The 22,000-nt window shown below is 39.1% G+C and overlaps 6 protein-coding genes across 6 annotated transcripts; 3 read left to right on the plus strand and 3 right to left on the minus strand.

Moving 5' to 3' along the window:
- Positions 1-3,654: 3,654 nt before the first annotated feature.
- On the minus strand, positions 3,655-6,915 carry SAPINGB_P005974 (uncharacterized protein; the record flags this gene model as incomplete). Its single annotated transcript, XM_032000688.1, has 1 exon — positions 3,655-6,915. One exon carries the CDS (start codon positions 6,913-6,915, stop codon positions 3,655-3,657), a length of 3,261 nt encoding a protein of 1,086 aa, XP_031856579.1.
- A 744-nt stretch (positions 6,916-7,659) lies between these two features.
- On the plus strand, positions 7,660-9,569 carry SAPINGB_P005975 (uncharacterized protein; the record flags this gene model as incomplete). Its single annotated transcript, XM_032000689.1, has 2 exons — positions 7,660-7,678; positions 7,777-9,569. 2 exons carry the CDS (start codon positions 7,660-7,662, stop codon positions 9,567-9,569), a joined length of 1,812 nt encoding a protein of 603 aa, XP_031856580.1.
- Positions 9,570-9,765: 196 nt separating this feature from the next.
- SAPINGB_P005976 (uncharacterized protein) lies at positions 9,766-11,241 on the plus strand (the record flags this gene model as incomplete). Its single annotated transcript, XM_032000690.1, has 1 exon — positions 9,766-11,241. One exon carries the CDS (start codon positions 9,766-9,768, stop codon positions 11,239-11,241), a length of 1,476 nt encoding a protein of 491 aa, XP_031856581.1.
- Positions 11,242-13,544: 2,303 nt separating this feature from the next.
- SAPINGB_P005977 (uncharacterized protein) lies at positions 13,545-13,970 on the minus strand (the record flags this gene model as incomplete). The annotated part of the gene is made up of 1 exon (XM_032000691.1): positions 13,545-13,970. One exon carries the CDS (start codon positions 13,968-13,970, stop codon positions 13,545-13,547), a length of 426 nt encoding a protein of 141 aa, XP_031856582.1.
- Positions 13,971-14,310: 340 nt separating this feature from the next.
- SAPINGB_P005978 (uncharacterized protein) lies at positions 14,311-19,830 on the plus strand (the record flags this gene model as incomplete). The annotated part of the gene is made up of 1 exon (XM_032000692.1): positions 14,311-19,830. One exon carries the CDS (start codon positions 14,311-14,313, stop codon positions 19,828-19,830), a length of 5,520 nt encoding a protein of 1,839 aa, XP_031856583.1.
- A 125-nt stretch (positions 19,831-19,955) lies between these two features.
- On the minus strand, positions 19,956-21,719 carry SAPINGB_P005979 (uncharacterized protein; the record flags this gene model as incomplete). The annotated part of the gene is made up of 1 exon (XM_032000693.1): positions 19,956-21,719. One exon carries the CDS (start codon positions 21,717-21,719, stop codon positions 19,956-19,958), a length of 1,764 nt encoding a protein of 587 aa, XP_031856584.1.
- Positions 21,720-22,000: the final 281 nt, after the last annotated feature.

A 22,000-nucleotide genomic window follows, 5' to 3' on the forward strand; every position in this document is an offset into this window, starting at 1 on the left:
TTTTTATTTTTTTAGGAAATGGAGGAAAGGTAAACAAAAGAGAATAATGTTACATAATGTGTTACAATATAGATAATTGTAACATAATTATTAGTGAGGCTTGCACATGTCTAGTTTGGGAATGAATTAATAAACTTTCTGACTAGTCTGGGAGTCTTGCAGAATAAAAAACAACCAGCCCATAGGCTTAAAAAGAAAATAAAAATAAAAATAAAAAATAAAATAAAATAAAATAACAAAATAAAATAACAAAATAAAATAAAATAAAATAAAATAAAAAACGTTGACCAGTCGACAAAAAAGAATGGGTCGTTTTGTAGGATAATAAAGAAGAAGATTCGTATTCGGAGCCACTATTAGTATAGTCCGAATATGGTTTTTTTTATTTTTTATTTTTATAAAAATGAAAAAGATTTTTTAAAAAAAAAAAAAAAAAAAAAAAAAAAAAAAAAAAAAAAAAAGAGAATTCCTTTTTAAGGGGAGAGAGCATTAATGTTTATTAAGGGTCCGACAAAATAGCAAAATTACCTGACAGCAAATGGTTAAAAAGAAAGATGGATGGATAATATTTTAAGAAAACACAGTTTCTCAACAATAACACTATTGTTTGTTTCTTTTTTTTTTTTTTTTTTTTTTCTTCCCCCTCCTGTTCATTTAAACGGACTTGACTTTAAATGTTGGATAACAATCCCCCCTCCATCAACCTGGATTTAAAGTCTGGGCTTGATTATCCCTAAAACTGTTTTGGATAAAGTTTCTTAAATATTGTTTAAAATTGACATGTAAACATTTATACTTAAAATGACAATGAAAAGCAAAAGAGAGGTGGGGGGGATTTTCCAGCTGTTAGTTATCACGTAAAAAATTTAAAAGGAAGTTAGAAAACATGGGGAAAGAAATGATATTAAACAAAATGCATTAATAAATACATTTAAAAAGTGGGAGAAAAATAGTTTAAAAGAAAAAATAAAATAAAATAAAAAAAAAACATTCATGGTTCATTCATAAATGCTCTTTGACTTTATTTAAATCATCAATGGTTTAGTGTATCCCAAAAAATTTAAAAGAAGAAACAGAAATTCCAAACCTTGTTAAAAAAAAATTAAATAAATGATTTTGCGCCAGTTTACTTTCGAGTTTTTGAAAGGTTTTTTTTTTTTAACAGATTTTCTTTACATTAAGTTTGAAAAGTCTTAAAAAGAAGGAATTGTTAGTTATCTGTGTTTTAAATAAAAGTAAAAGAACAAAATAAGGAAGAGAATAAATATAGAATTTAAGCGGTTGCGAGTCAATTTTTCAAAAAAAAAAAAAAAAAAACAAATAAATAAATAAATGAAAATAAAAATAAAAATATTTGAATTTGACATAACCTTTCAATAAAAGTATTTAATACTTTGACTTTTCATTTTCAAATTCATTTTCATATTTATTTTCAAAGTTGATATTCACCAAGTGGTGGTATGTTTTCCAATTAAGTTTAACAGGGCCAAAAAAAAAAATAAAATAAAATAAAATAAAAAATAAAAAATAAACTGATGGATTGTGGCTTGTAAAAAACAATTGCAACCAAGACAATCGTTGTTTATATTATATTTTAATTGGCAATCGCAATCAGTGATGAGATTTGATAATATTGTGATTTAAAGAGAAGGTAAAAGATTTAAGCTAAATTAAAAGGGAAAGAGATAGAGGAAAAGATAGACTGGTGTCATAAAAGTAAAATGTTAATCATGAAACGCCTTTTTATTTTTCCATCCATGTTATTTATTTACAACTTGAAAAAAAAAAATAGGTCTTTAAAAGACTAGTTTGTTCTTATTTTTAAAGAATAAATTGTAATATTATTGATTTAAAGAAATTAATAACAATTATCATTGTTATAACAATAAGTAGCGATGACAAACATACACTGCTTATAGGAATGATTGATTTTGGAGTTTGAACTTCTTCTTCTTGAAGATTTATGCCACGTTTATATATATATATATATATATTATAGAAATATAATATTTCTTTTTAAAATAAAGAAATAAAAAAATGCACGCGATTGTATCTACGTTTTTTGTTTGTTACTGAGAGGACCAATGAAGTATTTGCGGGGATCTCATGGTAGTAAGGTAGTGTTGTTATAAAGAAAAGAAATAGTTTTACAAGTATATTATAAGACTAATAAGACTAATAAGTCTTGTAAAATAATTATTTTTGAATATCCAGTAATAAGGATGTATTTGTTATTGTCATTGTTATTGTTAAATTTTTGAATATTAATATTCATTTTGGAATTCTTCAAATTTGCAAATTTTCAACCTCATAAAAAAAGAAGAAAAAAAAAATTTTAAATTCAATTTGTTTTTTTTTTTTTTTTTTTTTTTTTTTTGCTATTGAATTTGCGCAGAATGTTATTATTACGTATGATATCGTACTATATTCCATTAATATGCAACAAAGACCTGTTGCAATCGTGGCCACAATTTTTTTTTTTATTTTTTATTTTTTTTTTGGTAGCTATCCACTCAGAAAAAAAAAAATTAAAATTAAAATTAAAATAATGAGTCAAAAAAAAAAAAATAAATAAAAATAAAAATAAAAATAAATCTCTATTGAGGGACTTTTAACTAAATATTCTCTATTTTTTTATTAATATCAAGAAGATTCTTCGGATGAAAATAAAAATAAAAAAATAAAAAAAAAATTAATTTTGATTTTATTCAACCTTTCAAAATGGCTCTTTCTTTTTCTTTTTCTTTTTTTTCGTTTAAATTTTATTTATTTACACAACGTTAAATGGGCCACGTGCGGTTGAATGATTAATTATTATTATTATTATTATTATTATTATTATAATTATAATTATAATTAATCATTTATCATTATAATGGAAAATAGAAAAAATAGAAAAAATAGAAAATAGAAAATAGAAAATGGGATATGAGAAATAGAAAATGTTTCGGCTTTTTTACTTATTTCAATCAAAACTGTCAATAAAGCCTTCCCACCCATCATCATCATCAAGTCTTATCGTATTAAACAACTTAGAGCCCTTATACTTTAATATTCTTTAAAAAATGAAAAAAAAAATTCCATAAATTTCAAAAACTTCATATTGAATATATATATTTTAATATTTTTTTTTTTGCTTAAAATATATATATTTATATATTTATATATTTATATATCAAAAAAAAAAAATTTTTTATTTCTCATTTTGTCTAATTTAACAGTCTGTTTCGGATATTGATTGGCCGAAAATGTCCGGGTTTTGCTATGAAATTTTTTTTTTTTTTTTTCACAATTAAATATCACCACCCCTTAACTTTTTTTTTTTTTTTTTGCTCTCAATCAGATAAAAAAAAAAAAAAAAAAAAAAAAAAAAAAGGCATTTGACCGCAAAAAATCGTAAACTCAAAAAAAAAAAAAAAAAAAATTTTTAGTAGTCACAAAAAAACCTTCAATCAAATGACACAAATGATACTTCAGGTTATCATGATAGCTTTATCTATTGATTAAAATAGCCATTAGCCACTGCAACTTATTTTAACTAATCTCATTTGTATCGTAATATATCACAAACTTTATCTTCATTTGATCTTACTTGTAATTTTTATAATATATATATTATATTTAAATATATAATAAAAAAAAACATTTATTCAGCTATTGTACAATCGACGAAAGTCGAATCTTTTTCCGAGGTGATCGGGCCATAACCTCGTCCTCATCTCTACCATTATTAGAAACTCCAACTGGTTTAGGATTCACTTGAGTTGAAGAAGAAGTAGATGATGATGAGGATGAGGATGAGGATGATGAATTAGCCACTGAAGGTGACAAAATGTCAGCAATCTTGTTAAAAGAAGTCTGTGGTAAAACTGACTTTGTATGCTTGTTGGCGTCACTTGCACTCATAGTATCGCCATTGCCCTCAACTAACATGTTACTGCTCGTCCGCTTTTGTGCTCCACTCAAAACCGGTACCGCAGTGCTCATCAACGGACTAATTTGAGGACTAACTGTAGATGCGCGCTTTTCTGCTTTTATCTCCATCCGCTTCTCAATATTACTCATACTTGGAAGAGGCTTAATGTCAATATCATCTGTAACACGATGAAGACCATTTAAAGGAGTAAATACAGGGCTAGGAACTACCATAGCTCCATTTCTTTTAGGGAACCGGGTGTAAGAAGAATCTGAGCTATTGTTTTTGGTGTTGCTGTTATTGTTGTTATTGTTGCTGCTTCTGCTGCTGTTGCTGCTGCTGCTGTTGACGCCACTGTTGACGCCCCCATTACCAGTGACATTGTTATTGATGCTTCCACTAAAACCAGCAGACCGTGGAGCTCCAACTCCACGTGTCATCCCCAAAGGCCCAAAGCATGGGCTTGCAAAGCCTCCCATGCCGTTGCCATTTGCATTGGCTGTAGCTGCAATAGAGGCATACCATAAGCTTGTAGTTGGTCCACTGGCACTTGAAGGAAGTCCAGAAGATTCCTTGTTAGGTTCGCTACTTGTAGACGTAGGTGCATCAAACCGTTTTGAATACCCAGACTCTGATCCCAAAGCCACATTAACATCTTGTTGAGAAACTCGACGAGGAGGAGGCGAAAGTGATCGCGCACGGTCTGGTTTTATAGTGTTTGTCTCAAATAAACGGCGCTTTTCAAGCTCACGCTCCTTTTCTCGCAGAGAATCTTCTAGTTGCGCCACCCGTGCTCGCTCTTTCTCGCGTTCGTAGATATGCAACGTATCCTCCAGCTGAGAAACCCTACTACGTAGCGCCATCTCAGAGTCTCGGATCCGACTCTCAGAGGCTTCAAGTTGCTTAACTCTACTAGCAAGCAAGTCGTTGACCAGCTCCAGTTCCGTCACACGAGACTTTAGTGCCGAATAATCTTCCGGTAATTTACCAGAAGATGAAACACGGCCTGTAGATCCATTTTCAACATGAGACGAGAGAGGTGGCAAACCACTTGGTCTACCTAAAGTGCTGTTGTTGTTGTTATTGCTATTGCTATTGCTATTGCTATTATGAGTGCCGTTGTTTTGATTGTTTAAAGAGTTATTACCATTCCCACTCCAGTCCGCCATGATATGGCGCAGAGACGGAATCTTATCAAGTTGATCTTCGCCTGGACTGCTGCGAGGTCTTAGCTGTTCACTCATGGGCCCCCCACGCGAAGCAGAGCCGGGGACTTGTTGCATACCTGAACCTGGGTCCTTAAGACCATAAACTGATGCAGAAGTCGGTGGCACGCTCATGCTAGGCGACTGAGGTCTCGACTGAGGAGTAAGAATGGGAGGTGCAGCAGAGTTGGAGAAAGATGCTGCTACATGTCCCGATTCTTTCGAGTTGTTAATGTTACTGGATTTATTGTTTCCCTGTTTCATATCAATACCTGCAGCTGCAGTTAACGAAGACAAGGCTGGAAGTTTAGGATTTGGTGAAATTCCAAGGAACTTTGGGGTCGGAGGTTTCGATCCTCCATTGTTTATAGGAATCGATGATGATGATGAAGAGGAGGAGGAGGAGGGCAGTGAAGACTTGGCTGTCGTCAAAGATGACATGACTGATAATGCAGGGAGGGTTGGGTTATACTGCATGATTTGCTTGTCTATTGTTGCGCGTGATGCTGGGCTGTGTTTTGGAGCATCTGCAAAAAAGGTTGATGGAGTTGATGGCGTCGAGTTTGAAGAGTTATTAGAGCCAGGAGGACCGCGTTGCTGCATGACTGGGTGATGACTTGGGTAGCCACTTGATGGATGTAGCATTGGACTTCCAGATCCATGGTAATTCCCAGTCATGGGAGGTGGTCCCGGTGGTGGAGGTCCTTGTAGCTGTTGTTGTTGGTAAGTCATAGGATGGTGATGAGGATGAATATATGGACTAGAATGAGGATGATGGTATGACCCAGGGTAGTGATCCGGGCCCATCGAAGGTGATCCCGCTGCCAAAGACATTTGTAGATGGTCTACAGGCATCATATCTGGATGAGAGCCTGATGCAGCACGTAGAGCAGGTGATCCGGTAGAATAGGGATGATGTGGATGGTGCGGATGGTGCGGGTGGTGAGGGAGCATTCCGGCTGATCCTGCGGGTCCCGGTCCACCTGGAGATTGGTAAATACTTGGCGAAAGTCCAGGGATCGGACCATGGCCATGGATTCCGGTCATGAGAGGCGATCCGTGAGGAAGTAAGTGAGGTGAAATAGCTGCAAACGAAGGTGAGTTGGCCAAGTGGAGCGGCGAGTTAGCTGACTTTGCGTGTGCATTACGTTTATTTGCATGAGTCGTATTATTGCGGGTACGATTGCGCGACTTGATGACATTGGTTTTAAGCGAGATGGGTCTTGGTCGGCCATGAAGTTTAAGAAAAAGACCACATGCGTTACACAGAATTTGCCCACTTTCATCGCGCCGCCAAAGAGGAGTGGTAGAAGTTTGGCAGTTTTGACAAATTGTTGAAGATGTTGCATTAGCAGCAGCTGCTGAAGCACTTGCAGCTCCAGCGGTCAACGAAGATGGTGGAGTTGCAGCAGCAGCTGGAGCCGAAGCCGAAGCCGAAGCCGAAGCCGAGGCCGGAGCCGAAGTTGAAGCCGGAGCTGATGGTGTTGCAGTTGCAGCTGGTGCAGTTGCAGTTGGCGCGGATGTGGTTGGTGCAGATGTGGTTGGCGCGGATGAGGTTGGCGCGGGCACTTCTTGCGCCGTGGCATTTAAAGGAACAGAAGAAGTCGTCATAGAGGTATTATTACTATTATTATTATTATTATTATTATTATTTTGAATGGGAGAAGATTTTTGAGGTGTTTCTTGTTGCTGAGAAGGCAGAGGTTGTTGCGCAGATTCGGCTGGAGTGGTTTTAATTTGTGCAGATTGCGCCGACTGGTGTTTTGGAGAGAACGGTGACGATGAAGAGCTCATCGGTGCGATTTGAGGATTTTTTTTTTTTATTGATTTGTGTGTGTGGTAATGTTTATGTAGAAGAATTTTTTTTTTTTTTTTTTAAATAAAAATAAAAATAAAAATAAAAATAATTTTTTTTTTTTATTTATTTATTTTTTATTTTTTATTTTTTATAAATAATTTATATATTTTAAATTTTAAATTTTAAATTTTTATTTTTAATTTATTTTTTTTTTCTTTCTTGGAGAATTTTGAGCTGATGAGTTTATTGACAGGAAAGAAAGTTAAAACAGATAAACTTATCGATAAAAAAAAAAAATCATTTTTTCTTTTGTTTTAGAGGGAAAAAAAAAAAAAAAATTTTTCGGGCTCGGCCGTGGCCGACAAAAGAAGAAAGACAAAAATGAAAATGAAAAAAAAAAAAAAATTCAATCAGTCACGTGATGGTTTAAAATAGAAGTTTATGCCGCCAGTGAGTCACATGAGTAAATTAGGTTATTTATTAGTCATTATTACTAATATTATTATTTTATTTCCCACCTTTTATTTAAAAAAAAAAAAAAAAAAAAACTCTCCAAATTTTCCACGCGTCTTTTGCTATTTTTTTTTAAGGCTATCACCACCACCACCATCACTCATTAATTTAATCAATTAATCAATTAATTAAATTTATATTTATATTTATATTTATATTTATATTTATATTTATATTTATATTTACTACTACACACACACACACATACATACACACAAAAGTAAACAATGGCTAAAAAACGTAAAGGTACGACGCGTCTTTCTCATTCTTATTCTTATTCTCTTTAATTTTAATCTTTAAAATCATTCACTTAATTCCCATTCTAATCATTAACCTTCTTATAGGAAGAAAATCTAGAACAATCTCTCGTGATGGTGACGATGACGAAGAAGAAGAAGAAGTTGTTGAACAACAACAACAACAACAACAACAACAACAACAACAACAAACTGAAGATGAGAAACAGTTAGACCAGCAAGATGAATCCGCAGAGGCTACACAGGAAACTCAAGAAACTCAAGAAACACCAGCATCCGCAACAGAAGAACAAGAAGAAACTCCCGAGGAACCAGAAAAGGCCCCAGAACCTGTTGAAGCACCTCCTCCAGTCCCTCAGCGCACAGGTCGAAGAGGTAGACCCCCAGGCAGGAAAAATAAAGTGGTTTCACGAGAACCTTCTCATACACCCACTTCCGCCCGTTCCCTCCGAAGTGCAACACCTCATTCCCGCTCGGACGAAAACGAGGATGACGCAGATGGAGCAGATGACGATAATACTGGCTCTTCTGGAGTTGCAGATACTTTGCCGCGGCGTACCCGTGGAGGCCGCTGGCCTACCCGCGGTAAAGGTCGAGGTAGCTCTACAACAACCTCTAGCCTTTCCTCTTCCTCTCCATCTTCTTCTCTTCTAGACGCCCAAGGAAATCCACTCACAGTTGAAAACGATGAGCTGGTTTTACCATCAAACCCTAAAGGAGATGCTAAAGTCACTATCAATGGTGAGCTATTAGGTGGCCGTCAGTACCGTGTGCGCACATTTACCGTCAAGGGCAGAGGTGATTCTACCGGACGCCAATACATGCTTTCCACAGAGCCCGCGCGTTGCATGGGCTTTCGCGATTCTTACCTACTATTTCAAAAACATAAACGTTTGCATAAAATCATTGCGACTGATGATGAAAAGTACGATCTTATTGACCGCAACATTATCCCCCATTCTTATAAAGGCCGTGCCATTGGTATTGTCACAGCCAGGTCTGTTTTCCGAGAATTTGGCGCAAGAATTATTGTTGGCGGCCGTCGTATCATTGATGACTATGATGAAGAAGCTTCTCTCGCTGCAGGTTACCGCGAGGGCGAACTTGCTGACCCGGCTGACCGTCTTCCTCCTCCAGGCGTTCCTTACAATAAAAATCAATATGTCGCTTGGCATGGTGCTTCTTCAGTCTATCACCAGTATACCTCTTCCCCAGTTACCCGCAGTTCTTCAGATAGTATGCTCATGCACTCTCATGGCTCTCATCATTCGCTATTATCCTCAAGTATTGGTCTTGGCTCTTCCGCAAAGGAGTCTTATGTTAAGCGCAAAAAGTTGGTTATTACAGATGAAAACTGGATGCTCGAACATGCCACTGCTGCCAGTGTTTACAACCATGAAATTTTCCTCCGTCGCGAGCTTATGGCTCATCCTCAGCAAACTCCTCCAGATACCTCTGTTGTTGGATTAAATGGTCTCATTGTGCCGCTTGCACCAACAACTATGTTGCCTGGTTATGGTGGCGGATCCTACGAGCCACATACAGGATTGTTTTTCTATCCAGCAGCCACACAACCTATTCAAGCTCGATATGTCCGTGTTTCTTCTAAAATCACTGATAAGGACTTGACCAAGGCTGGTGTTTTGAAACGCAAGCGCGAAGATGAAGACATTAAAACTGAGTCAGCCTCTAGCAGTAGACCCACAGTGTTTGTGACCCATCCACAACTTATTATCGATACTGAAGTAAGCTTGCCATCACCCATGGCTCGTGCTACTGGTCTGCGTAAGGTTCCACGAAGTGTTTTTGAAGGTATTGTTTCGCCAGAGGTTGAGCGGGCCATTTTGGCTCAAATACGTTCAGAGGAATTATTTAGTTGATTATGTAATACACACGAGTAATTGTAGTTCTACTTTAAAAAAAAAAAAACAAAACAGAAAATAATAAAACCTGGGGGAAAGTACAAATCCAGCATAATAACAAAATATTTGGAGCATTAATGCTCAAACTGTTTTTTTTCCCTATAAATATTTTGTTTTTTTCCTCTTACCCTAAACATTCTTTTCATTAATCAAAATGTCCATCGAAACTTGTGTTCAAACTAGAGGCTCCCAACATGAGCAGTTCCCTCTATGGTCTTCTGACTCGGTAAGTCCCTCCTGGCCTGCTGAACAAATAAATACGTCCAAACATTCGTCAACTCTCAATCAACATACAAGCCCAAGCCCAGACCCAGATATCAGCCCCATAGACTTTGTAGTAGAGCAAGCACCACCACCACCATCACCACCACCACCAACATTTCTCTCTCTTAACCAAGAAGCTTCAACAGAAAACATATCGGATGGCTCTTATTCGTCTTCAAGTATCGACCTCCAGGTGCTGCGGCTCCTTTCTCATCCTGCTGCACGTTGTCTTTTCCTCCCGGTTGCATATCCTACCCACCAAAGTCGCGCTACCACGACCCCCCATGACCTTCACCAGGCCTTTATTGATCTTCCACATACACTACTACTTCCAACAGGCAATCTTGCTGCCTTTGAGTCGCCAGAATATCGTCGTATAATCCGTCATACAGCTTTTTACCGTGCTTTGACCAATGCACGCGAATCTGGTACTACTCCAAAACGGAATTTTGCTGTTGTTCTACCGCTTCAAGTCTTAAACCATGATGAACAACAACAACAAAAAACATGGGCCACTGTTGTTTTATTGATTCGCCCAGGAAGTTGTTTTGCTCGTTCATATTATGGATTTTGTGAGAAATCACCACTGCTACCTTCAGGCTCAGAAGTTTCACCAGAATATATTCAGAGCGCTCATGGTGCAGACTTAAGTGGTCTCTTGCTCACATTCTTTCCTAAAAAATGTCGGGTCAGTACGCGTGCGACGTGTCTTTTCCCAATTAACCAAAAACAAGACTCGGGTATCGCATGTGCTCTTACAGCTTTCCATATGACACGTTGGCCCGCATTAAAAATGCATTTATTACGACCTCGTCTTCCTGAAGGTCTTTCCTACTCACAACTTTATGAGCTGCTATGTCAGGACCTTACTACTCATTTGGGTAATTCCAGAGCCCCTTCTTCACAAACAATCTTTACAAATCATAACCTTCCTTACAACATTTTCCCTGCTCCTATTCCCTTCACTTCCGCTACTATTATTAATAGTGAATCCAAATCTGAGCGACCACGCATAGGCAACACAGTAAAGCAACTGGAGACTCGTCTACGGCATATTGAACAAAACCGAATGCGGTTTGAACAAAAGCGGGCGCGTCTTACAGCACGGTCAATCCCTCAAGGTTCGCATGAAGCGGGTGCACTACGTGCACGAGTACAAAGAATAGATCACAGAATTGAACTTAACTGTCAAAGAGAAGATGCAGTGCGGTGGGCATTACAACGTTCACGGGACAATGGGAAAAACTCTAGCATTGGAAAAAGTTCTCAACGTATTGCAACTCGAAGAAAATGTCATCGGTCGGCGCATCGAGATACTGCAACACGGGAACTAGAGAAACTAATTGGGAAAATGAATATTGGGTAACTAAAAAAAAAAAAAAAAAAGGAATATGTTTTAAGCGTTAAATCCTAAACCAGCACAATGCTGAACGAAAAAAGTTAATTCAAATCTTTTTTACGGAAAATGCTTTAAATAGCATGATAACTTCCCCCAACTCATTCTAGGTTGATATTGCATGCATTTTGACAATTCTGATATTAGTAACTTATTCCAAAATAATATCATTAATTAATATGTATTTTTTTTATATTGTAATCAATATAATTTTTTTTTTTTTTTCATTATAAATCTAGAAAATTTGATTTCAGTTTTTATTATTTAACAGATTTTACTTTGATTGTCTCATGCAAACCGTGGGGTATAGTTCCATAGTTTAAAATATAATTGGAAGTACAAGTAATTTTTTTTTTCTGTAGCAATTTATAAGCAGTTATCATGGAATTAGAATGTGCTAAAAAAAATTAATATCGAGGTATAATAAATGCTGGTTAGATTAATTTCTCTTTTTGTATTTAATCAAGTTTAAACTAATAACAGATTAGTTGAAAATACAGTTATTTATATTTTAAATAATGCTTATAATTTTTTTTTATTTTAACAATGACTTATATCTTAATGATAAATGGTTTAGTAGTTCAGTTTAGTTTAAAGCTTTTATAACAATTATTTCAGCAATATTCCATTTTTTTTTTTTTTTTTTTTTTTGTATTAGGCACCTGAACTGTGAACTATCTTCAACGTTCCAATCCTGGTAAAGCCCAGTTTTATATCTCAAGCTAATTATAAAATTCTTTTGGTGGATGGAAAAAGAGCTGTCGAAGATAATCTAAATCAAACGAGTTAAATGGCTATCTTTCCCATCTTATTTTAAATGTGTTTTTAATCGAATTAAGTAAGTAGGTATTTGTCGTGGATAAATTAGATTGGTCATCAATGGCTTATAAACATATAGAAAAAAATTGTATATCTTAATGATAATTAGTTATAGATCCGATTTCACACTATTTTTTTTTTTTTTTTTGAACTTGGTTTATTTTGTTATAATTTGAAATATATCTGTGGGGTATTTATTTTATGGATCGTGTTCTAAGAGGAACCATTAGTCTTGGTATGAAGATTATCTTTGCACATGTAAAAGTTGGTGGGGAAGTTAGATCAATTTAGTTTTTCCACAATCAGATTGAAGAAGGACTTCCAGGTGACAATAGAGTATTTCAGAAAACTGTGTTAAAAGTGGTTACGTTTGTAGTGGTACTGAAAATAATCCACCAAAAGCTATTAGATCCTTTACAGTGAAAATTATTGCCATTATTTATTCTATATCTATTCACATAGGCTATACATCATCATCAGTGTTTAATTGTCAAACAGCAAATATTCCATATATGTTTAAAGATTTGACAGAAAAAAATACAATCCAAAAATTTTAGCCCAAGCAAAGCCAGAACTAGTGCAAACTGACAAATCAGTTACTGGATTGTTTGTTTAAAGCCCCTATGCATAAAAATCAATTAAATATGGACCTCTTGATAGGTTCATCATTCATGATATGAATAAAATAACTGTATCTGGCAAAGCTTTATCAATTGAATGATGATATATAATTTTAAAAAAAAACTGATTCCATATAAAGCTATAGTTAGTTATCTCAATTATCTTCACTGTACTCTCTTTAATACATATACTATTAATATTTTTAAACAACAAATCAGCCAGTAAAAGCTTAGCATTGTTTAAACCCCGTGAAAGTTTGATGTTGTGACTTCAAACATTTCAAACAACTTTGAAATCACGCAATTAGTTAATTCAATCGCTATGATCAGGTTTCCCTTGAATGAATCCGACTATTCGATTTACTGAAAAGCACATACTATAATTTGCTTTATTGTTAAGATTAAATGGGATCGATAAGTCCATGGTATTATTAAGCTTCAGTTGAATTCTGAAAAAAAAAAAGGTTTATTTAAAATATCAGATATCATATGAGGGTTAGGGGGTTTCAGATTCCAAGACAAGTTTGAAACAAGAATCATTGGCTAGCGTTCCGTGGTGTCTTGAGAGAAAAGAGAATTTTTAGTGGGCCATAGGTGGTGACCAAGGTAAAGTTGGTGATATTTAAAGGCGTTCAAGATATCCCAAAAGAAGTCCAAGAAAATATTTTCCACACAGGTGGCAAAAAATTTGCTTTAGAAAAAACCCGCTGGTTTCCTTTTAATTTTTTTTTTGTCAAAAAAATTAAAATAAAATAAAATAAAAATTTTCCATATGCAGAACGCGCTTAAAATCGCGTTTTTATTCTCAATTAGTCGGACGTGATATACGTCATGTCACCGGCGTCGGATTGTTTTTGCATCCATAAAGGCTTCCGCACGTTCAATGCGAGCACGGAAATCCGAGACAATCTGTGCAATTTGGGAAATTTTCTGTAGATCAAGATCGAGTTCATCGCACTGACGTAAAAAGGCAGAAAGAATAGCAATTTCCGAGTCTGCAGTAGCCGCAACACCTGAGGAAGAAGAAGAAGAAGAAGAAGAAGAAGAAGAAGAAGAGGAAGAAGAAGAACCTGTAGCGGTGAAAACTTGGGTTTGTTGGTCTTGAGCGCTTTGAAGAGCTAGAGCTGCAAGCTCTTGAACTCTGGAAGATATTCGTTCAACAACGTGTTCAAAATCTTCCGCAACTTTAGTTATTCCTAGAGCATCATCAGAGTTATCAGAATCACTACCGTCTGAATGAGCATTTGGTGAATCTGGCATCTTTTTTCTTTAAGTGACAGAAGTGGTGGTGGTGGTGGCAATGAAAAAAAAAAAAAAAAAAAAAAAAAAGTTTTTTAAATTTCTAAAACGCGTTTCAGTCGCGTTTAATTATATTATTTATGTAAAACACGTGATTTACACTCCTTCTTTAGAATATCGTCAGCCAGGACTTTTTTTTTTTTTATTTATTTTATTATTATTTATATTATTATGCACTACATACATGTATGAAAAATAAAGAGGCCCCTGCGCCCAAAGTTTATCAACATTTCCATCATTGCCACCAAAAAAAAATTCTCCCAGCTCTTTTTTTCAAACTACACCAAAAGTCCTAACCATCATGGACTCTTCATCTGCCGCCTTCAAGGCTGCTGCTGATACTACTGCTGCAACTACTGCTACTACTGCTAATACTGCCACTAGTACTGCTAGTGCCGCTACTGCTGCTGGCCCTGCGGCTGTCCATTCTTCTACATCGTCCACGTATATTCCAGGTTTCAGCTGTTTTTCACCACCAGTCCTCACCTCTTCTTCGACATCAGATTTTGACTTTTCCAGCTCGGCACCTTCGGTCATCCGTACTCGACGAGCTTCTCTCATTCCTGTTCTTTCTTCACCATCTCCGGGACCTTCGCCTTCTCCAACCTCTCTTTCCCCGGTTTCTCCAGTCTCGCCAATGGCACACTTAACTGTGTCGCCCCCATATCACTACTCTTTCCACCAGTACCATCCAAATTCAAGTACTGGCTCTGCTGGGTTTGCAGGAACTTCCCCTTACCCATCAAGTAACATTTCATCAGTCAAGGTCGCCCGTCGCTGTGTATCTACCACCTCGCTTGTAAAGTCTCCGCCGTCATCGGCCTCAGCATCATCACTTGCGACTTTAAAAGCACCGAATAGTGCAAATCATAAGCCCTTCCAACACTCGTCTCCCACTGCCTCTACTGCTCGTAGCACCAGCAACACTGCTTTAATGAGCCCTAGCGAGGAACCATCTGTTGATGCCACCACTGCCATCAGCGATTCTTTGTCAAAGCAGCCGGTTTTGTCATCAGCATCTCACCCTTATTCCTCTTCTTCCTCATCTTCTTCATTTTCATCTTCAAACATCCCAAGAAGTCGTCCGCATCATCTGTTAATGTCCCATTCGTCCACTTCTTCACTTGCTGGTCGACATTCAACTCTAGATCCAGCAGTAGTTGGAACTGCTCCAGCTGCCATTTCTACGGCTTCTACGCCTGGCCATTCCGACTCAAGACTTACTCGACACCACTCGTTTTTAAGGTCTCGAATTTCAGGCTCTTTAAAGCGATCAAATGGTTCTAGTACTGTAACGACGGCTACTAGTCCTACTTCTGCTAACACTAATGCTACTAGTTCGGTGGCTATATTTCCATCTACTAAACAAACCCCCACGCAGGGTACCTCTTTTGCCATCAGGGGCGAACATAAAAGGCAACTAAAGGTACCATCATCTTCATCCCCTAAAACTTCTCCAAAACATTCTCCTCAAACTTCTCCCAAACCTCCTACAGACCGACATTCAAGTAGTTCTTCAAGCACTCGAAGTTCAAACCGCAGCAGTGGAAGCAGCTCCACTTATACTTCTTCATCAAGCTCAGGGAAAACCATGCCCACCACATCCATGTCTTCTTCTATGGCTTCGTCATCAGCTTCATCTCAACAAGCATCCCAAACTCAGCATTTGTCCACCAACTCCTCTTCTCCCAATAATTCAACTGCGAACAATCCGGATCAAAACGCCTTTGACTTGTCGTCTTTCCAAGAATCCACATCAGGGTATCCATTTTTGCGTGCTCTCCACTCATTCGATGCATCCACTCTTTTCTCAGGCCAATCCGACGATGATCCTTCTAGCATTTGCTTGTCTTTCCAAGAATCCGAAATAGTCCTACTCCACTCAATCCATCCTTCTGGTTGGGGCGATGCTACTATTTTATCAAATGCCGCTCGTGGGTGGATTCCTACAAACTACTTTACCCCCTACTCGGACCCTAAAATAGTCCCGGTTCTCTCCGCTGTTCTTAACTTTGTTTTGGCTCCAAAGTCCCATCCACTGCCTCGTCCTTCTTCAAGACAGCAACAGAATCAGGCTTTGGATTCTCCTCAAGAGCCTCGCTATTCTTTCCCGCCCGCTGCTATTTCTGCAATTGTGGCTGGCGTGCGCTCTCTCCTCGAAGCCTGTGGAACATTAACTCGAGACACCCCTATTGTGCGTCGGTCACAATCCATTCGGAAATTCCGGAAAATTTTACTGGCAGAACTTGCAATTTTAGTGTCGTTAGCCAAACAGTACAAGTATACAACCGACGATGCCAATATCGAACGTCTCGTCACAGGCTCTTACAAAATCATTTTCCGCGCTGTTATATTTCTCGACATTTGGACTCTTGATCGTGGGTCCACTGCTAATAGCATCTCCTCAGAACCAAATAGTGAAAATGTTACACCAACATCTACAAAAACAGAGCCTTCAAAAGATGAAAGACCTGTCAGTACCGCTACCTCTGCAACGGAATCGCACTCACCAGGAGTAACACTCAGTACAGCCAAGCCAGAATCAACAATCACAAAATCTGAGTCTCAAAAAAGAATGGAGTCACTGAAAAAGCCTGCTCCCTCAATCGACAATATACGGTCCACTTTTGAAGATTTTAAACCTACTACAGAAATTGAGTCTATCAAAGAGGTTGATGTACCTGCAGATTCTGCTTCTTCCACCTCTCGCACTATCGACCCTCGTGAGTTATCGGCTGCACCTTCTCCCGTACCTGCCATCATACCTCCGCGTCGCAGTCTTGTGCCTAACAGGGAGTCTATGATCTTCCATGAAGTCCCACCTTCTGCTCTTCAACGTCTTGAAGAAGTTCATGACGCGTTGACTTCATATCTTGGTAATTTTCTCCATCAGCGTCTTAGCTCTGATGCTATTTCAGGAGCTCCACTTGCCCTTGATGCTAATTCATCAGCATGTACTCAAATTCTCGTCAACACTCGCAAGTCAATGCTTGCTTGTCGAGAGCTTCTTGCTGCTGTTGAGTCTATTTCCTCACACAGTCTTCCTCGAAATAAAGATTTAGAAAAACGCAAAGAAAAGCTTTTCTCACAAATTCGTCAGCTTGTTTCTGTGGCCAGAGATGTTGTTGCATCTACACCAGCCACTGCAGAAGCTCAAGAAGATGATGACGAGGATTATAATGATGAGGAAGATGAAAATGACCGTACCAATACGTCCACTTCTTCTGATGTTCCAGATGAAATTTCTCCACGCCGAAAGGCCCGCATGGCAAAACTTGCATACGCTGTTGAAAGTCGACGTCTAGTTGAAAGTGCTGCAATATGCGCTCGCACGTCAGATGAATGTGTTTCTATGTGTCGTCTCATTCTTGATCGCATTGGCGATTTTCAACTTTCGCCAACCCGTGAGTACCCTGATTTTTCAGATGGACTTATTGCAGAAACCCCAACTGAGCTGGAACACAAGGCTGAAGCAACTTCAATGCCAACAACCGCTATTGTTTCTCCGGAAAAGACCTCTGTTAGCTCCACTATTTCCTCTGCTGTAAAATCCTTGTCTTCACTATCGTTGTCTCATAGACACACTCCATCAACAACTAGCACCATAACTGATGCGGTTTCGGCCCCGCAAACTACAACGACAACGACTGTCTCTTCAACAGCCGGGCCAAATTCATCGGCCATGTCCTCCAAGGCTACACTTTTTCCGAGCACTAATGACTCAAAAATGTCCCCATTATTACCCGATATTCCAACAATTCTTCCGCTTCTTTCAGATCAATTTGATGACCCACCAATGCACTCTCCCAATTCGGGTGCCTTCCCTTACCCTCAGCCTGAACAAGGCCACCCCAACAGCATCAGTAACAACAACAACAACAATGCCAACGCCAACGCCAACGCCAACGCCAACACTAAATCCAGCAACAATAACAACAGCAGTCTAGGCCACACCTTAGCAACTTCAGTAGCTGGACCATCTACTTCATTTTCGGCAAATACGACGGCTCCATTACCTACCGATCTGGGTACCGTGTCTCCAGCATCTCGCCAGCCTAGCCATTTGCAGCAATCTCCCCAAGCTTCCACTATTCCAGCCGTTATTTCTAACGAATCTGACGCCCAAGTGCGTGCCGCCATCGCGGCATTGCCAGCGGATGAACGAGTCTTGCGTGAAGTAGGAACTTCTCGTATTCGAGGCGCATCTCTTCCGGCTCTTGTTAAAGTTCTCACAGATAATACAACTCCTGAAGATCCAGATGCTCATCTTCTCTCTACTTTCTTTTTAACCTTTCGCCAATTCACCACTCCTTTGGATCTAGCTAATGCACTTATTACCCGATTCCAAAGCTCTACTCAAAACAAAAATGATCCCGATGAGGATTTGAATACGCAAATTCGTCAGGCCAAAGTATACAACCTTCTCAAACGCTGGATGGAGTCTTATTGGAAGCAGAGTACTGATGCACCAGCACTCCCTCGCATTGTCGCTTTTGCCAACGCATCTCTATTTAATTCGGTAGGCGGCTATTATTCGTCTTACGCTCTTAGCAAATCGGTACTAACTGATCTGGCCGCTAAAATACCACATCTCCCCGATGGAGAGCCACTAGTTCCACGGCCAATTATCGTGCCTGGTGCTGATGAGGCTCGACGACTTGCTTTGACATACTCTACTACGCCACTTATTCCGGTTCATTTATCTCGCCATCAGGTTGCGCTTTTAGCCAAAGCTGTAGACGCCCAAGAGTCGATTGCAGCCCCAAGCAGTGTCAAAGAAGTCACCTCTGACGATGGCCGTGTAGGGTCAGTGACTGCTAATGCATGGAACCGTATGATCCGTGCTAGTTCTTCTGATGCAGGATCAGATGCTGCTGCTGCTACAGCTGCTGCTTCTGGTGCTACATATGCGTCTTCTTCACTTTCACATCCTGAACCCTACGGTGCTACGGCTCATACTATTGTTCTCTTTCTTGATATTGATACGGCAGAGCTGGCAAAGCAAATAACTCTTCTTGACAGTGGGTTGCTGTGTCGTATTCAGCCAGAAGAACTACTGGATCAAAACTTTACACTTAAGCGTCGGTCGCTGGGCCTGGCCCCCAACGTGTCAGCCATGACATTGTTAACCAACCAGCTATCTTTCTTTGTTGGCGATACGATTCTCAATCCGGACATTAGCACTAAAACGCGTCAACGCGTACTAAAGCACTGGATTAAGACCGCTGAAAAGTGCCACGAGTTATCCAGCTTTAATGCTCTGATGACAATTGTTTCCGCACTTCAATCTGTCAATGTGGTGCGCTTGCGCAAAACTTGGGCCGAAATTTCCCCACGTCACGCAAACACTCTAGCTTCTTTGAAAACTCTGCTTTCCATGGATAAAAACTACTCTGCGTATCGTGCTGCTCTCCGCGCTGCCCCATTGCCTCGCGTCCCATACCTTGGATTGTACCTTACTGATTTGACATTTGTTGGAGAAGGTAACCATCCCTTGCGCTCGCTTACAATTGACACGTCCACGCACGAAGTTGTCCCAGCCGTTGCTGCACGTAGGGCACCTCAAGGGGCGCAACCCCAAGGTACTGGTCCGGTACAGCCTGCTCCACCGCCATCTTTTGCAGTCATTAACTTTGATCGTTATGACCGCATCACCCGCATCATTGGTGATTTGCAGTGTCAACAAGTCCCGTATCGCGTGGCCCCTTGTCCCGAGCTTCAAGCATGGCTTCGCATGGAAATGGCTCGCAGTTACGCTGTTGTATCCAAAGACCATAACGGTCTTTGGCGCCGAAGCATGATTATCGAGCCCAAACAATAAATATTCAGAAAAAAAAAAAAAGAAAAAGAAAAAGAAAAAGAAAAAGAAAAAGAAAATCTTTCAACTTTAGACTATTTATATGTATTTTTTTGTTTAAAAAATTTATAATGAAGAACAAATAAAACTTAGCTGTCAGTTTGTTTGGACGCAGGTGATGTGATATTGATTCCGCTGCTGCGCACTCGCGGACTGTTGGTAGCCTTAGTCGTAAGACTATTATTAGTATTGCCGCTGCTGTTACTTCCCAGCGTCTTGTTGGGACCTGTGTTGGATGATCCAGTTGCATTTGTAGAAGCTGCTGCAGAAGCCAGTCCCTCGCCGAGACCGAAAAGACGGCCTGCAAACTTAGACAACGTTGCATCATTCGAGTGTTTGCGCATTTCAAAATAAATTGCACTAGTAATCAGAGCTTCGTTTGCAGATGCAATCATGGCAGCAAAGATGGCGTTTCCAGACATGATTTGGAAATCCTCTGCTACTTCGTAGAGAGTTGCGCGGGGTGGGAAGCTAAGGCTCCGCAAAATGTACTTGAGATCCCAAACAGTGGGGAAGTATAAACGCACTAAGTCTAAGAAAGCCATTTCTTCGGCTGGAAGTGAGGAATTTACCATGACGCTTAAAAGATAACCAAGATCATAGCCACTGTGAAACGTGATCCAATTGATTTCTGGATCCAGAACAAGGCCACTTGTCAAAAGTAGCTCTGCAAAGCTAAATACATCAATGCCCTCAACTGCAAGCATGTCGAAGTTAACTCCCGACTGACGCAAAATTTCTAGTCCATCCTTGGATGCCATGTCTTCGCGTTCATTAAATTTGAAATTGAACTGCCAAGTACTATTGGCCGGTCGGTTGCCGTATTCGTCTGAAAATGTCATCCCAATCTGAACAACTGTCAAAATGTCCACATTTGCTCGTAAAGTTTGGTAATGGTATTCCGATGTTGTTTTAAAAGTCCCAATGGGACGAGCCACAATTCCAGGAAATTTACAGTCTAGGGAAATATATTTGTACTTTGTTACAACTTCTCGCAGCACGGCCATTTGTTCTTCTAGATTCCAGCGCCAAACATGACGGATCGATTCAGCAATTTGAGACTGTGCTTGTGCTGCTGCTGCTGCAACTGCCGCAGCAACTTGTTGTTGTTGTTGCTGCTGTTGTTGTTGTTGTTGTTGAACTTGTTGAACTTGTTGTTGTTGAACCTGTTGCTGTTGCTGTTGTTGTTGAACTTGTTGTTGAGCTTGATCTGCTCCACCAGGTGCTCCTGGATATAAACCTGGGGCTCCACCAGCTCCACCTGGCATGTTCCCCATGCCGGGTATATTTCCATACTGAGCAGATGTAGACGTTGGCAGCTGCTGTTGCAATTGCTGCTGTTGCTGGGCAGCATACCCATATGGCTGGTACTGTTGAACTGATTGATTCTGCTGTTGCTGTTGTTGCTGTTGCTGTTGCTGCTGTTGCTGCTGCTGTTGCTGTTGTTGATTATGATGTTGGTTCTGGCTGTGATTATGGTTATGACTGTTATGGTGTTGGTTATGATTATGATTATGATTATGCCCATGGTTATTGTGATTATGGTGTTGATTTTGCTGAGGTTGCTGTTGATTTAGAACCGATTGTTGTTGAATACGAGAGTATTGCTGCTGCTGCTGCTGCTGCTGCGATTGCTGTTGCTGTTGCTGTTGCTGCTGCTGAGGTTGCTGTTGAGCATTCATATAGGCACCGGGGTACTGCCCGACCACATTACCTTGTTGAGGCTGGCCCGTCTGTTGTGTCTGTGGGTTCTGGCCCTGTTGGAGCATCTGCGGAGGCATCATGCTCTGGCCCATCATCATCCCAGGCGGATTCCCAACCATGCGGGTACCCGGAGGAAACGTAGACCTCATTTTGGTTTCGAAAAAAGATAAAAAGAGGTTGTTTTAATGGCAGAGACCGTGAAGATAATTGCAGTGCAGTTGTGGTACAGTTGTGATAGTGAGCGTGTTGGTATTGGTATTGGTGGTGGTGGTGGAAATGATGGCCCATGAGGGTGCTGGCAGAAAAAAATCAGAATGCATTACATAAATTTTGGTGGCAACTACATTTTTGTCATAAGTCACGTGATTTATATATTAAATTTATTTATTTTTTTTCAACATCAATATTGGTCTTTGTATAAAAGAAAGAA

This window comes from Magnusiomyces paraingens, assembly GCF_902498895.1.
Source record: "Magnusiomyces paraingens strain CBS 517.90 genome assembly, contig: contig5, whole genome shotgun sequence".
Lineage (NCBI taxonomy): Eukaryota > Fungi > Ascomycota > Dipodascomycetes > Dipodascales > Dipodascaceae > Magnusiomyces > Magnusiomyces paraingens.